The sequence below is a fragment of the Anomaloglossus baeobatrachus genome, chromosome 5 (assembly GCF_048569485.1).
Source record: "Anomaloglossus baeobatrachus isolate aAnoBae1 chromosome 5, aAnoBae1.hap1, whole genome shotgun sequence".
NCBI lineage: Eukaryota > Metazoa > Chordata > Amphibia > Anura > Aromobatidae > Anomaloglossus > Anomaloglossus baeobatrachus.
The window spans coordinates 98607984-98625702 of NC_134357.1; the positions used below are offsets into that span (position 1 = coordinate 98607984).

A 17719-nucleotide genomic window follows, 5' to 3' on the forward strand; every position below is an offset into this window, starting at 1 on the left:
TCATGTGCCAGTCCTTTGCATTGACCACACGTGTATTTATACATATAAATGAGATCTCCTCTGAGACGTCTTTTTTCTAAGCTAAACATATCTAACTTTTCCAACCTCTCACCATATGTGAGGCCTTCCATTCCTTGTAGTAGTCTAGTTAGCTGCCTTTGAACTGACTCTAACTTCTGAATGTCCTTTTTAAAATGTGGAGCCCAAAACTGGATCCTATATTCTAGATGTGGCCTTAATACTAGAAGTCCCAGAAATTTCAGGCTCCCCCCCTGAAGTCCCGAAAGAGGGTCAAATGACCCTTAGTCCAAACTGAATAGAACTAACTAGAAACTAAATGGCTAAACTCAATGGAAAGCAACAATCTCCTGTGGTGTGACAGTAATGGCCTTAATTACAGAACAAAAGACGGTGATTATAGGATGTTAGCTAAAATTCTACAGGTCATTCGACCCGTCTCTGGGTTCCAAAGGTAGAAATGTTAAATGACCCCTCTCTGGGACTTCTAGAGTTAAAAGGGATTTATAGAGGGGTAACAATACGTTGGGATACCGGGATCTAATCTCTCTTTTTATGCACCCTAAAATCTTGTTTTCTTTAGCAGCTGGTGCCTGACATTGAGTGCTGCTGCTCAGCTTATTTCTAATGAGAATACCCAAGTCCTTCTCTCTGTAGTCCCAAGTTTACTTCCATTTCTTCCGAGAGCCATAACGTTTTTATTTTTCCGTCAATCTTGCCATATAAGGCCAGGACGAGTTGTACTGGAAAATAGCAAAGAAGTTTCAAGTGTGGAAAAACTGCATAAAAAAGTGTGATTGCACAATAGTTTTTGGGATATTTTAGTCACCATGTTCACTATATGGTAAAACTGACATTTCGCTGTGATGCATCAGGTCGGTGCAAGTTTAAAGACACCAAACATGAATAGGTTTACTTGTACCTAAGGGGTTAAAAAAAATTCACAAGTTTGTCCAAAAAAAAGTGGCGCACGTTTTGCACCATATTTCAAAACCTGTAGACTTCTCCTTTTTGTGGATTTATGGCTCGGTGATGGCTTATTTTTTGCATCTCGAGCTGACGTTTCTAACGGTACCATTTTTGTGCAGATGCTACATTTTGATCGCCTATTATTGCATTTTGCACAAAATTTGCAGCGACCAAAAAACGTAATTTTGACGTTTGGTAAACGACGTAGCGGCAATATCATTCCAATCAGATTAATTGATTTTATATTTTGATAGATCGGGCATTTCTGAATGCAGTGATACCAAATATGTGTATATTTTTTTAAACCTTTAATTTTCAATGGGGCGAAAGCGGGGTGATTTGAACTTTTAGATTTTTTTATTTTTTTTTAATTTTTTAAAACTTTTTTTAACTTTCTTTTATTTTACTAGGTCCTTTAGGGGGCTATATGGATCAGCAATCTGATCGCTCTTCCATATCTCCAGATCACAGCTACAGAGCCAAGATCTGCAGATATGCTGCTTTACTTTCAATGACGGCACTATTCCGGCATTGAGGCCCCCTTCACATGCACGTGAAAAAAACTAACCATTTTAAAGATGGACGAATTAAAGGGGTGGTTGCTCACCGTTTGCCGTGTTTGTGGCACATGCATGTTCTCCGTGTGTTATATGTAATAACACACAGAAAACTGAAAGTCCCGTCTTACCTGATTCTTCCGGAGCTGTCTGTGGTGCTGAATGACAGTGTCCGGCACAGGCCATGCCCTGCTGACGCTGCTTCTGACCCCCAGTGAAGAAGATGCGTTGTTCAAATTCACTGGGGGTCGGATGCAGGTAACAGCTGCGGCAGAGACTGCAGGGCTGGTGGAGGTGAGTATGTGTTTTTTTAATTTTTACAATGACACGTGTGTTTCTCCAGTGCGTGTCATGTGGGACCGCATCCACACTACATCCGTGTGGTACGTGTGCGGGCCGCGTGACACCCGTGCTGTCGGAAAAAAACGGACATGCCTCCATATAGAGCACACGGGCTCACGTCTGCTCCACATGGAGGCACTGGCCAATGGCTGAACACGTGCGTGCACATAAACCCATTGATTTTAATGGGTATACTTGTGCCTGTGACTTCGGTAAATGCGGGAACGGACCTTGCACGTACTGGAGGTACGTGCGTGTGAAGGGGTCTTGAGAGAAAGTGACTCATGTTCGCAACAGGCGTCATCACATGATCCTGTGCTACCATGGCAACCACCGGAAGTCACGTGATCACGTCACATAACTTCCAATGGGGGCGGGGTAAGTCATCATAATAGCGGCGCGCATATACATCTCACTACCAGATTTTGTCAGCAAGATGTAAGGGGTCAATAGTCGTGTGTGGAACGCGATTCCACTGGCGACTAGCAAGCAGACATGTCAGCTGTTGAAATCAGCTGATATGTGCGGATCACTGCGGCCTGCCCACGGCAGGGGGCGGGGATTAACCTCACACGATCCATGACGTACCCAGTACGTCATGGGTCGCTAAAGGGGTTAAAGGGAGTCAGCCAGCTCCCAATGAGCGTTTAAAGGGAATTTGTCAGCAGGTTTTTTCTAACTCATCTGAGAGCAGCATGATGTAGGCAAGAGATCCTGAATCCAATGATATATCACTTAGTTTAGTGTGTAAATTGGTTATGACACAATCAGAGTTTTTAGATTTAGTAATGCAGTAGAGATCAGAAAGTTAACCTGCCTACACTAGGCTCTCAAAGACTATAGACAGTGAGCTGCTTATCACTGTTAGAGGCATGAAGGACTACCTGGCATGAGGCAATGTAGTCAGAGCAATGTCAAGATTCTGGTGCTAAAATAATCATTGCTAGTAAACAACAGCAGTCAGCTTGATAAGAGATGCATCACTGAAATTTGTGTATAGCATACTGTCTTCAGATTAACAAAAACCTGTTGACAGATTCCATTTAAACTAATCACTACACTATGTAGGAGACACTACCCTGAAAAAAATTGTGCCTTTCATGTTAAAAACCATTCACATATTTTTGTTAAATCTTTCATTACTATTTGTTAAGTGCTTTTTACTATGACCAACGCTGAGCATTTTGGTGCACCTTCCCATGTACTCTACATGTCATCATGCCATCTCCACCTCCATCTTGCTTTATTGACAGCGATAATTATACTAAAGCTGGTGTCACACATAACGACGACGACAACGACGTCGCTGCTACGTCACCATTTTCTGTGACGTTGCAGCGACGTCCCGTCGCTGTCGCTGTGTGTGACATCCAGCAACGACCTGGCCCCTGCTGTGAGGTCGCCGGTCGTTGCTGAATGTCCAGCTTCATTTTTTGGTCGTCACTCTCCCGCTGTGACACACACATCGCTGTGTGTGACAGCGAGAGAGCGACGAAATGAAGCGATCAGGAGCCGGCACTGGCAGCTGCGGTAAGCTGTAACCAGCGTAAACATCGGGTAACCAAGGGAAGACCTTTCCCTAGTTACCCGATGTTTACGCTGGTTACCAGCCTCCGCTCTTGCTGCTAGTGCCGGCTCCTGCACTGTGACATGTGGCTGCAGTATGCATCGGGTAATTAACCCGATGTATACTGTAGCAAGGAGAGCAAGGAGCCAGCGCTAAGCAGTGCGCGCGGCTCCTTGCTCTCTGCACTGTGACATGTAGGTGCAGCACACATCGGGTTAATTAACCCGATGTGTACTGTACCTAGGAGAGCAAGGAGCCAGCGCTAAGCGCGGCTCCCTGCTCTCTGCACATGTAGCACAGCGACGTTATGATCGCTGCTTCTGCTGTGTTTGACAGCTAAGCAGCGATCATAACAGCGACTTACAAGGTCGCTGTTACGTCACCGAAAATGGTGACGTAACAGCGACGTCGTTGTCGCTGTCGCTTAGTGTGACACCAGCTTAAAACCTGAGCCAGTAATCTTTTGAATGGCACATGCTGGTTCCTGTGTAGCCAGCACTAATAATCAAGATGGGAGCTGAGATAGCCTAAAGACATGTACATGGGAAGGTGCACTGAACTGCTTGGCCACACCCAAGTTGCACAATGCTCCTAATTAATATGTATAAAAAAAACAGTTATTAAAACTAAACCAACAACATTTAATATGAAAGGTAAGATTTTTCTCAGGGCACAGTTCCCCTATAAGGAGCTGCCAATTGATTAAACATAGATTGGAAGTGGACAAAGTGTCAAGTCAACATTCACTACATCTGTATTCTGCTATATGTCCTGCAAAAGAATAGAGAAAGCCTGTGAGGTTCTGCTTCCCTTGTCAATACAAAAAGAGCTGACAGTTGAATCTGAAGACAGGGAGAGCTGTCAATCAATGTTTGTGGACAAGAGAAGCTGAACTCATGGGCTCAGTTAGAAAATTAAGAATATATATATATATATATATATATATATATATATATATATATATATATATATATATATATATATATATATATATCATCTCTTTCTCTATCTTGTGCTCAGATAAAAAGGCACTGGAGAACTGACAGATCATCTTAATATTCAATTACCTACTTCTAGCATAGCGATTGTGCAATTAGTTCTATTAATACTAATAAATAAAAATGGGTTGTCTGGTTAATAGACTTTTTAAATACATGGTACTGTTGTTTGGAGTCCTCCAGGTATCATCTTAAGTAAAAATTGTCTTTATACAGTGTCTCTTAAAGTGAACCTGTCATGTCAAAAATGCTATTGACCCATAGATGGGGGCAAATCTGCCAGTTAATAACATTCTAAAGCTGTATGGCTGTCACACTGAAATGTCAGCTACTAAGAGGAAATTAACTTTATTTCTCTCAGTGGCTTTCAGTCATTGAGGCACGGCTTCAGTCACTGCCCAGCACACAATTAACGGCAGCTGTGATCACTGATGTAGTGCTAAGCTGACTGTCAGTGCCGGGGCGCGGTTATAGCTGCCACTCACTAAAGCCGCACCTCTATGACTAAAAGCTGCTAGGAAAAATAAAGTTCATTTCTTCCCTGTAGTCAGGCTTTCAGGCTGCAATGCTTTAGAATGCTATTAACCTGCTGATTACTCCCATATCTGCAGTTAAAAAGCATTTAGGGATATGAAAGACTCCCTTTAAGCAAGTTATACACAATAGACAGATAGGGTTTGGACCCATCTACCCCTCCTTACACAGGTTTGTGAAGCTTGGCTCAGCATATATACCTGATTTTTCGGACTATAAGACGCACCGGACCATAAGACGCACCCTGGTTGTAGAGGAAGAAAATAGGAAAATAAAATGTTAAGCAAAAAATGTGGTCATGACACATTGTTATGGGGCGAGGATCTGCTGCTGGCACTGTTATGGGGGTAATGTTCCCAAATTCTCTACTAAGGTACCCCATCCTGGTAATGATCCCCATCCTTTTATATATGTCCACCATCCTGGTATGTGCCCACATCCAGGTACCGTGTATGCCCCCATCCAGGTTTATGTCCACATCCTGATATGTGCCCCCATCCTGCTATATACCTCCATCCTGGTATATGGCCCGCATCCTGTGGCACACTTAAAAACATAAACATTTAAAGTCACCTTTCCTCGCTCCACGCAGCATCGCTCGTCTTCCTGTCTGTGCCAGCAGCAGTGCCGCTGACCTGTGTGGAGCCGTGCTCACAGCAATGACGTCATCGCTGTGCGCACCTCTCTCCACACACATCAGCGGGCTAGCAGACAGGAGGACATTGCGATGCTGCAGGGAACGGTGACCGGTAAGTTTACCGTACTTATTCACTGCCCCCCGCGCTGATGATGATATGCGAGGGGCAGTGAATATAGCCACACATAATCACTCCAGGCTGTAGGAGCCAGGAGTGATCACGCGAGCCGGCTGTTAATTATGCGCGCATCCCCCACCCATCATCCCGCCCACCTGTCAGCGCCAGCTTCAGCGCTGAGAGATGATGGGCGTCGGGATGCAGTGCATGTGAAAAGAGGCTAATGAGCGGGCCCACGTGGTCATAGTAGGCGCTGCTACAGCCTACTCATGCCGCCGATGACCCGCTCCACCGCAGCACCACCATTCCCCGTAGCATACATTCGGACTAAAGACGCACCATCCACTTTCCCCATAACATTTGGGGGAAACAAAGTGTGTCTTATAGTCCGAAAAATACGGTATATTTTCTATGGGGAAAGATGAGAAAGCTGCTCTCAGACACTCTGTATTAGAAGATGAAATTTATACTGATTGATATGTGGAGAGACCCAACCAGATTGTTTTCCAAGTAATTTATTTGTCAATGTATTTTAGCGAGAACCCTCACCTTCTTCAGGGCAAATACAATACTTTTTTTTGCAAAATTCAAATTTTTTTTAACAGTTAAAATAATAAAAATAGTAGACATGTTTGGTATCACCATAATCGTACTGATGAGGAGAATAGTATTCCAAGATTATTTTACTACAAAATGTACATTGTAAAAAAAATTCACGCAAAAAAAGTCAAAATTGTGTTGTTTTTTTGTTTTTTTTTTTACAACTTCTCCACATTTGGAATTTTTCCCCATTTTACAGTACACTATGTGGTAAAATGAATGACGTCATTCAAAAGTACAATTCAAATAGCAAGCCCTCATATGTCTATGTGTACAGAAAAGATACAAAATCAGCATATAAAATACACCTTTATTCCTAAACTTGTAGGAGCAACAGTGTTTACTCCAGAACACACAAGTCAGGTACTGAAAGCCACCACTACTAAAGGTGAAAAACACCCTGGTCACGTAGGTAAACCCAAAAAGGCACGCGCCCAGAGGGGTCACGTATAGTGATGGCCACTAGAATAACAAACACATGAAAAAAACTAAACAAACATAAAGGAAAATGATGTTGCTGTAGGCAAAGGACAGTGGTCCAATTGACAAAAAAACACAACATACAAAATAATACCTAAAAAAACAAACAAGGTGCAATGCACTCCATTGACTGACAATGGTCAGTCATACAGATACATGAAATGCAATAAATTTTTAGGCATTAAAAAAGGAATGGTCTCACCCAATCCCTTTTGATGGAGGGACACGCAGTCTCTTGGTCCTGAGTAGTGGATGCGTCCGCCATGTACTGGCCCTACCACCTACCAGTATAAAATAACAAAAGACTGCTGCCCCAAACTTCCATCCTGACAAGGACGGACCACAACTAGGTCTCAGACTGGACCCCTATGCTGACCCTGATGACATCCCGGCGTCCCGACGCGTTTCGTCACTAAGACTCCTCAGGGGACATGATAGTCGTCAGTCAGGTCCTTGCTGCCAGCCCTCACCAAACCATAGTGTCAAAGGTTCTGGCGTGGTCAAAATTAGGGTCATTTAAACCTGTGAGTGGTATCATTGCTCCAATCAGAAGCTACATTCCACCTGATGCTTATTCAATCAAGATCACGTGGATATCCTCATATGGGTTTGAATTAAACATGTGTAAAACACACCCCCTATGTGATGTCACCAGCATTAATCCACTTCCGGCCGGGGACGCACATCTCGTGTGCGCCGGTGTCAGGGCGGGACTTCCTCTCTCCTCGGATGATGATACACATCCGGCCGGGGACGCACATCTCGTGTGCGCCCTTCTCAGGGGGGAGGGACATCCTGTGGGCCGTGATCATGTGATCGGGAGTTTCCCGCATCACTTCCGGTCCCTGGTGTCAGTCATTCCACCGCCGGAGCAGTTCCCTCATGCATAAACAATAGGGGAGGTGCTCCCATCATGCACGGACACGTGACACGGACACGTGAGGTGGAGGAAGCATTTTCTCAGGCAGGATGCCAGGGTCTGTCAAGATCTTGACATCCCATCTGATTTACTTCCAGACGTCAGGCTCTTGAGTAGTTTGGAGGAAGAGGACCCTAACTTGAGGGGTCTTGGCCCCTTTACAAATCTTAAGAACAGGAGCTCAAAGATGCCGCCTGCCGCTGGGGATTTATCAGCGATTGATATATTTGAGCGGTTGGTGACGGATGAGCTTAAGAGTCTTTCTGTGACAGGCTCTTACTCCAGGTATAATCTTGATAGCTTGGAGATGCAAGCTTTGAAAAATTTGGAGAGTGACGACCACATTGTCATCAAACCCTCAGACAAGGGTGGCAATGTGGTCGTCATGGATAAGGACAAATATGTTGACCTCTGTTTGGGATTATTGAGTGATAAGGATACATATGAGATTCTCCCAGGAAATCCCACTAGGACCTACATAGAAGAGCTGAGAAGGATTTTGGATGAGGGTCTGTCGGTAGGAGTTATTGACAGAACGGAATACGAATTTTTACTCCAAAAAAATCCTGTGGTGGCAACTTTCTACTGTCTCCCCAAAATCCACAAGGGATTGAATCCCCTGAGAGGGAGACCGATCGTCTCGGGGATTAACAGTCTCACACAGAATTGTGGAATATATCTTGACAAAATTTTGAGACCTTTTGTCCTGGCCCTGCAGTCTCATGTCCAGGACACACCAGACCTTCCACGCAAGTTAGAGGGTATTAGCGTTCAATCTTGTGCTACTCTCGCTAGCATTGACGTCGAGGCTCTCTACTCCTCCATCCCACATGACAAAGGGATGGAGGCGGTGAGATATTTTCTCTCGACTAGGGGTACTCAGTATCAGCAACATAATGATTTTGTGTTGAGACTCCTTGACTTTTGCTTGACCAAGAATGTTTTCCTCTTCGATGGCCGTTTCTACCACCAGCTCAGGGGCACTGCGATGGGGAGCCCTTGTGCCCCATCCTATGCCAACTTGCTCCTGGGCTGGTGGGAGGAGACTATGATCTTTACATCTGAAACGGAGGAGTTAACATCATACTTTGAGATCTTGGCCCGCTACATAGACGACATCCTGGTGGTCTGGAATGGCGCCAGGGATGAGTTGTCTGACTATGTGGCGGGTCTGGATAGGAACACTATTGGTCTAAGGTTTACATCAGCTTTTGAGGAGGGAGGTTCCCTCCCCTTTTTGGATGTTCTCATTCAGAAAGATCCAATGGGGAATCTACAGACATGCACCTATTACAAACCGACAGCCTCTAACTCCCTTCTCCGATGGGACAGTAGTCACCCCCAACATCTAAAAAGGGGCATACCGAAGGGACAGTTTCTTCGTGTTAGAAGAAACTGTTCCAGAGACGGTGATTTCCACACACAGGCGAATGACCTGGGAGTTAAGTTCAAGGAGAGGGGATACCCAAATACCATCATTAAAAGAGCCTATGATGTGGCAAGGGAAAGACCTAGAACTGAACTTCTGGTCCCGAAAAAAATAGAGGAGACTCAGTTCGGCATAACCAGGTTTATAACCACCTTTAACAACGGGGCGGATAATGTACGTCGGATACTAGGTAAACACTGGGCCATTTTGCAAATGGACAAGGACTTGTGTCCAATTCTCCCGACCAAACCACAAATTACATATAAGAGGGGTAAATCCCTCTCGGACCGGCTGGTCCATAGTCATTTTGCGCGGTCAGTCGAGGAGAATTGGCTGACAAGAGGGGTTAAGGGATGTTTTAGGTGCTCAGGTTGTATCGCGTGCCCGGTGATACAGACCACCAAAACATTCAGAAGCAATGTAAACTTGAGAGAGTATGCTATCCGGCATTTTATCAACTGCCGTACACAGGGGGTTGTTTACAAGATTGATTGTATCTGTGGTCTTGAATATATCGGAAAAACCATCCGTGAATTCAGACGGAGGATTGGCGAGCACCTTGGTGACGTTGAACATCGTAGGGACACGGCGGTGGCTAGACACGTCATTGAAAAACATGGCGGAGATGCTAGTGTCCTGAGGTTCACTGGAATTGACAAAGTCCTGAGACCAAAGAGAGGGGGGGATTGGGATAGATTCATCCTGCAAAGGGAGACAAAATGGATCTTCCAGCTAGAAACCCTCTCCCCCAAAGGCCTAAATGAGCAGCTATTATTCAACAGTTTTATTTAGGTTCCTATGGAGTGTATTTCACTGCCATCTTATTCTAATCATACCTTTACATTCATTGGAATCATGGCAAGAAACTTATTCTCGCCTTTCCTACTTCTCATCAATAATTGTCACAAGTATTATGCATGCATCTGGCAAACTCAGCTGCATGCATATGTGATAATATAACAACACCTTGTGGATTTGATTATCCTTGGGTTGGATTTAGTTATTGTAACCTTTATGTTTAAGGTATTCAGGTGTTGGAGATATCCCCTAAACATGCCCATATGAAAAATGGTGATCTGTCCGATGAAGCCTATTGGCTATATGCCTCTGTGCAATATTTTGCCCCTTACTGTTGTTGTTTATGGGGGTGGGAGGTTATGCACGTTATGGCATTTATATTTCGATCGGACCGTATCCCCATGGAGAGGGGGCGGTCCCCTTATCTCCATACTGGGCATGGAGCGGGTGGGGATGCGTGGTGTAGTCCTGATGCCCACCTCCGATGACGTGTCCGTGCATGATGGGAGCACCTCCCCTATTGTTTATGCATGAGGGAACTGCTCCGGCGGTGGAATGACTGACACCAGGGACCGGAAGTGATGCGGGAAACTCCCGATCACATGATCACGGCCCACAGGATGTCCCTCCCCCCTGAGAAGGGCGCACACGAGATGTGCGTCCCCGGCCGGATGTGTATCATCATCCGAGGAGAGAGGAAGTCCCGCCCTGACACCGGCGCACACGAGATGTGCGTCCCCGGCCGGAAGTGGATTAACATCCGACCAGAGAGGAAGTCCCTCCCCTCTGATGCTGGCGCACACTGGATGTGCTTCCCTGGCCGGATGTGAGTAAAACACCTGATTAGAGAGGAAGTCCCTCCCCCCTGGTGCCGGCGCACACGCGATGTGCCTCCCCGGCCGTATGTGAGTAAATACTTGATTGGAGGGGATGTGGGGAGGACTCCTGAGTATGCACCTGTCGCAGCTATACACCTAATCGTTGATTGGACTAGCTCCCTCTGAGGATATGGATGTCACGTTGGTGTAATGCTGGTGACATCACATAGGGGGTGTGTTTTACACATGTTTAATCCAAACCCATATGAGGATATCCACGTGATCTTGATTGAATAAGCATCAGGTGGAATGTAGCTTCTGATTGGAGCAATGATACCACTCACAGGTTTAAATGACCCTAATTTTGACCACGCCAGAACCTTTGACACTATGGTTTGGTGAGGGCTGGCAGCAAGGACCTGACTGACGACTATCATGTCCCCTGAGGAGTCTTAGTGACGAAACGCGTCGGGACGCCGGGATGTCATCAGGGTCAGCATAGGGGTCCAGTCTGAGACCTAGTTGTGGTCCGTCCTTGTCAGGACGGAAGTTTGGGGCAGCAGTCTTTTGTTATTTTATACTGGTAGGTGGTAGGGCCAGTACATGGCGGACGCATCCACTACTCAGGACCAAGAGACTGCGTGTCCCTCCATCAAAAGGGATTGGGTGAGACCATTCCTTTTTTAATGCCTAAAAATTTATTGCATTTCATGTATCTGTATGACTGACCATTGTCAGTCAATGGAGTGCATTGCACCTTGTTTGTTTTTTTAGGTATTATTTTGTATGTTGTGTTTTTTTGTCAATTGGACCACTGTCCTTTGCCTACAGCAACATCATTTTCCTTTATGTTTGTTTAGTTTTTTTCATGTGTTTGTTATTCTAGTGGCCATCACTATACGTGACCCCTCTGGGCGCGTGCCTTTTTGGGTTTACCTACGTGACCAGGGTGTTTTTCACCTTTAGTAGTGGTGGCTTTCAGTACCTGACTTGTGTGTTCTGGAGTAAACACTGTTGCTCCTACAAGTTTAGGAATAAAGGTGTATTTTATATGCTGATTTTGTATCTTATCTATATTTGGATTGCTATTTTTCTATGTGTACAGAAAACTAGAAAAACCTATGGCTCCTGGAAGAAGGGATTGAGAAAAAAAATGCAAAAAATAAATATTGGCCGCTTTGTGAAGACATTAAAAACCTGTGATAATTGAGGGTCCTGTTGGAAATCTTGCATCCGGGCCCCCAAATAGTTATGCCACTGAAGCCAAACACATATTAGATGGTTAGCCAATTTTAATGAAATTGAATCTATTGTGTGTGGTTCCCCATATTTACAACAGGTTCTTCCCTGACTCGCTGCAGCATTTCAGAGTCAAACATACATGGCTGTAATTATACAGCCAATGTCTGATTCATGCTGCCCATGTATCAGGCAAGAAGTATCATCTGGCAGTTCCCCTTTAATACCTCAGTGCTTTACAGTGATCATCATTCTCCCTATTGGGCCTCACAATCTAAATCCTATCAGTATGCCTTTGGAGTGTGGGAGGAGACCAAAGGAAACCCACATAAACACAGGGAGAACATACAACCTCCTTAGGCCTGTTTCAGACGTCAGTGATTCTGGTACGTATGTGCTAGTTTGTATACGTACCAGAATCCCGGACATACACAGACCGATTATAATCAATGGGTCTGCGCACACATCTGTGATTTTTCACTGACCGTGTCAAAATGCGGCGTACATGCGTGTCCGTGATTGCCACACGGATACATGTCCGTTTTTGTCTAGCACCACTGATGTCCCTTGGACCACAATATGGTGTGATCTGTGAAACCCATACCAGAAAAAAATGTGCATTGAAAATACAAAACATCTTTAAACTCAACTTCTCCAGCGATGCTGTGTTCAGCAGCTGCTCTCTGCTTCTTCCTTTCTAGCTCATTACTGGCTGCATACATATTCATGTATGCAGCCAGAGACAACCTGGAAGTAGCTGCAGAGGAGACACAGTGGCGGCCGGATGCAGCAGAACCGGAGAGTCCAGCACCAGGAAGAGCATGAGCAGGCACAGGTGAGTATATGTCCATGTGCAATCACGGAGTACGGATCACGGATTGCACATGGACAACCCACGTTTGCCATGAATCACGGCACATGGAGGGACATAGGTGTTTTTAACACATCAGTGAAAAGCGTCTGTGATTTTCACTGACATGTGAAACAAGCCTTACAGATATTGTCCTTGGGTGTATTTGAACCCAGGACCCCAGTGTTGGAAGGTGCCAGCAGTAACCACTCCATGCTGCTATGTACTACAAAAATAGCCCATTGATGTCAATGTGAGCTCTGCATTACTGCTTCATTTACATCTGATTGTCATCTGTTTATTGCCACACTAACCTTTTACAGCAGATCAGTCACCTAAGGGGTAAGGTTTCTCCTTGTGGAGAGTGATGTGCCAGTATGGAGACGTAGATTAGAAAGTGTATTTATTAACTAGACCATTTAGACCCAATGAGGTTGGTGTACTTACTTTGAAAATCCTTATTAAAACAGCTGTGTCATCCTAATATTTAAGTAATGAAAATAATATGTGAGCCCCGTCCAGCTAAAGAGTGAAGAATATATCAAAAGTCCATATTATCAGCCTCCACCCTGCCTGACTGACATCTGAAGGAGTGTGAGTGTGTGAGCAACAGAAGGGCAGCAGCAGGGAGGAGGGTCACTTAAGAGCTGTAAATCAGCCTGAAACTGTAAAAAAGGATTATGCAGCTATTTGGGCATAGATCAAAATACAGTAAATACACCTGCCTCATAAGGTCTAAGGTAACAATTTGATAACTTAAGCAGTTTGTTTTGTGAAATCTGCTGACAGAGCAACTTTATAATTAATTTTGGTAACATAATCTCATTTTATATTAATTCTGTCTTAATTTGTAAAACTTTTAATTTTGCTATTTTTTCATTGCAATTATGTATAGTATCATGTATTTTTGTATGCAGCCACCAGCTGCAGATATCATCACTAGTGATGGGCGAATACTAAAATATTCAGGTTTGGATTATTCATTTTGAATATTATGTATTATTTGTGTATTCATCACGAATAACGAATATAATGCAGGGCAATGGGAAAGTCAAATAAGTTTCTGGGGATCCCTCCCAGAATTTCTAGCGGGGCTGAGAAAAGGTTGAAATGGATGGAAAAGTGCTGAAATTGAATTAGAACAGCATGGGGAGATGGCTGGATGCATCTCTGAAACTGAGGTTGCTCCTGGGAACAATGTTGTTAGAGTATTACGCCACTTTGACTTGTGGTCCTCCACCTTTTTATGATAACCAGCTAAAGTAGACAGTTGTAGGCTGCTATTTTTAGGCTGGGGGGGCAATAACCATGGAACTTCCCAGCCTGAGAATACCAGCTCCCAGCTGTCTACTTTACATGCACTGGTTATCACAAATAGGCGGAGGAACTGCTTGTCATATTTTTTTTCACTGTGCCTGCCAGTTTCGGCAATGCCAGTAGCAAATATCTCTATGGCATTATTGTGATGGCCAGCAATTCCTGCATGTTTAGCAGCTGAAAACCAGGCACCAAACATGTGTGACGCCCGTGGACTATCAGGTCGTCACAGGGTAGTGCACAATCTGCCCTTCCGTGCAATATCCACCTTCTTCTTAGTTATGGGTCCCCAACTACATGGTGTTGCCTACATCAGCTAATCAAAATCTTAGGTACACTCTGCACCACACCCACCATACACACCAGTGGATTACCTGAGTGAAATAGGGTCGCCCACTTGGGGGTTGGTTAGGGGAGGTCAGCAGTGTCAGGAGAGAGAAATGTGTTGGAAGTGAAGGAGAGAGGAGGTCAGGATCAGGGCTCCTAGGAAGCTATCTAGGTGGCAGACGGTGGTGTGGGCCTTGAGGAGCTGGACCCCCAGTCGCAGGGGATTGTGGCAAGGGGCACGAAACTGTCAAAGAGGACAGCCGGCGGCCTTGCACCATCACCGGGCTGGGACCAGGGCACGACAGGGTACGTGGACCCTTGCTCAGGGAGTAGCTTCAGGCAACCTGCCAATTCACCCAACGAGAACAAAGCCTTCAAGATCCACTCTCCACCCGATCCAAAATTGGGTTACTAGCGCAACGAGGGGGATAGGACTTTCTACTCAAATGGTCCAGAAAATCCCAAGCGTGAACCCTGAGAGCAAGCTCCCACACTTAGCCATAATGGGGAGCGGACCCAGGAGTTCCATACTACCGGGACCAACAGAGAAGTAAACTTAGTGCCAGGAGGCAGGTCACGGATCACCAGGCAGCACAATTGGGGATGGGACCTGAACTAGCTCCCCTCAGCAGCAGCGGTATCCAGAACTTTGGTTTATCCAGTTGTCGGTATCAGCTTAGTCGACTGAGTGAGTACGCAAGTGACCCCTTCACACCCAACGGCATTCCCCCACACCATCACCAAGTCCCGGGGCATCCCCCCTACCTGTGGAAGGTTCTAACACCTGGCTGCCCCATTCCATCACCCCGGGTACTCCAAACAGCATCGGTGGTACTCCAAATTACCACATACCATGGGTGGCATCATGAACTCTAACACAATCCCCTGTAAATACCCCCCTTCATTTGAGTGGCCGCACAATCTCTGGGTCCGGAGACCCATCGAGCCACCACGGATCCGGATCCGAGCAGCCCGGCTGCTGGCACTGGGGCGGCACACATGCGGGGGAGGGGAGTCAAAACTCAAGGGGCGAATACCAAGATACTCGACGAGTAAAGAATATTCTGAATATACTGTACTCGCTCATCAATAATCATTACCATAAATCATCATCAAAGCAAAATCAGTTAATTGTACTGTATATATTGCTATCTGCCAAAAATGTAAGGTTCTTTTGTCTCCTGAATGTCTATGACACAAATGCAATGTTGCCTTTCTCTTTATTTCTTCTTTCTTTTTTTCTTTCTATGTCTCTCAATGCCTCCTTTTATTCTCTTGTCTTTTTCTATGGCACCAGCAACAGCAATTGCTGAGACCATCTCTTCTGAAACCCGAGGTAGTTACATTTGCATTTTTCTTTCTATTTTCAGTTTTATATCTGCATGTACTAACCAATGCCAGACGAGTCATTAGCAAATCACACCAATAATCATCCTCTCGGTATAGAATTATGAGCGATGAAATGAATACAGATTGTCTCTAATAGTCTATATTTCCGCTAATTCAGATGTAATGTGTTTCGGTCAGATCAATAGCAATTAACATGCCTGATCACAGAGACAGGAAACTCAGATAAATGAAATCAAAAGGGCAGAGCTCACGTGTTGCGCTCACAGCCATAAAAAGCAGATTTATTGGTTTAGTCACTGGGTCACATATCAACCCACTATCAATACATCATGAGTATTCATCATAGTTTTAGACCTTTTTCATTTTTTCACTTTAATTTTCTTCTTCATCTTAAAAGAGCTACATCCTTTTTATTTTCCTTTGAGTTCTTGATTTTTTGCTATGTGGTTTGCTCACATGTCAAGTATTTGTAGGAGATTTTTCAGCACCAACAGCCAGAATGTTGGCAGCAAAAATGCAGCATAAATACCTGCTTTGTAATGCTTTTTTACGCTTTTTTATGTGTTTTTTAAAATGTGTTTTTACATGAATTTTTTTACCCATTCAATTGAATGAGTGAAAATCACAGCAAAAATGTTGAAAGAATTGTCGCGCTGCAGGTTTGAAAAAACACTTTGATGGCTGAAATCTGTAAGAAAAAAATAAGCAGAAAACTCATTCACTTTGCTGATATTGTAGCACGCAGCATTTTATTACCCTGGAAAAACAAGCATGAAAAAACATGGCAAAAAGGCCGTACTTGAATAAGGGTGGCTTTACATGCTGCGATATCCGGCCCGATATCGCTAGCATGCAACTCACCCCCATCGTTTGTGCAAAACGGGCATATCGCTGCCCATCGCGCACAAAATCTGGCACCCCCGTCACACATACCTACCTGCATAGCGACGTCGCTGTGACCGGCAAACCGCCTCCTTTCTAAGGGGGTGGTCCGTTCGGCGTCACAGCGACGTCACTAAGCGGCCGCCCAATGAAAGCAGAGGGGCGGAGATGAGCGGGACGTAACATCCCGCCCACCTCCTTCCTTTCGCATTGTGGCCGGAGGCAGGTAAGGAGATGATCCTCGTTCCTGCGGCGTCACATGTAGCAATGTGCACTGCCACAGGAACGAGGAACATCTTCGCCCCTGCGACAGCAGCGATAAATGGCAGCGGACCCCCATGTCAACGAGGAGCGATTTAGGACGTTTTTGCAACGATCCAAAATCGCTCCTAGGAGTCACATGCTACGACATCGCTACAGCGGCTGGATGTGCGTCACAAAATCCGTGACCCCAACGAGATCGCTGTAGCGAAATCGTAGCATGTAAAGCCCGCTTAAGGCCTTGTCATTTTCAGTTTCACCATTCATGTTACTATTGGCAAAAATGTCCACATTGTCCTTTTCAATTTTTTTTCATCTCACTTCTAGCAATAAGATTGCTTTTGCCTAAGGCTACTTTCACACTTGCGTTGGACGGCATCCGTAGCATTGCGTTGTGTGACGGATGCAACGGATGCGTTGCATATAGTGGCACAACGGATGCTACGGATCGTACAAAATAACGCAATCCGTTATTGTTTTTTTTCCTTGACTTTACACATCTGAGCATGCGCAGTTGTGTAAAGACGGATGCGTTAACAGAATCCGTCAAATGACGGATTCTAACGGAATCCGCCACCATAGGCGTCCATTATAAAAACAACGGATGCCGACGGAATCCTGCAGGATGCGTTTTTTTGACACTCCGCCAAGTGCAGAAAAACGCTACATGCAGCGTTCCATCCGCCCGACGGTTACTGACGGTCAGCGT

The 17719-nt window shown here is 45.1% G+C and overlaps 1 protein-coding gene across 1 annotated transcript in view; it reads left to right on the top strand.

The window, feature by feature from the left end:
• Window positions 1–17719, top strand: part of PCDH15 (protocadherin related 15) — a 2365808-nt gene that overhangs the window by 2328357 nt on the left and 19732 nt on the right. Inside the window, exon 34 of the mRNA XM_075348720.1 lies at window positions 15815–15853. Coding sequence (XP_075204835.1) covers window positions 15815–15853 — 39 coding nt within the window. The remainder of the gene's footprint in view (window positions 1–15814; window positions 15854–17719) is intronic.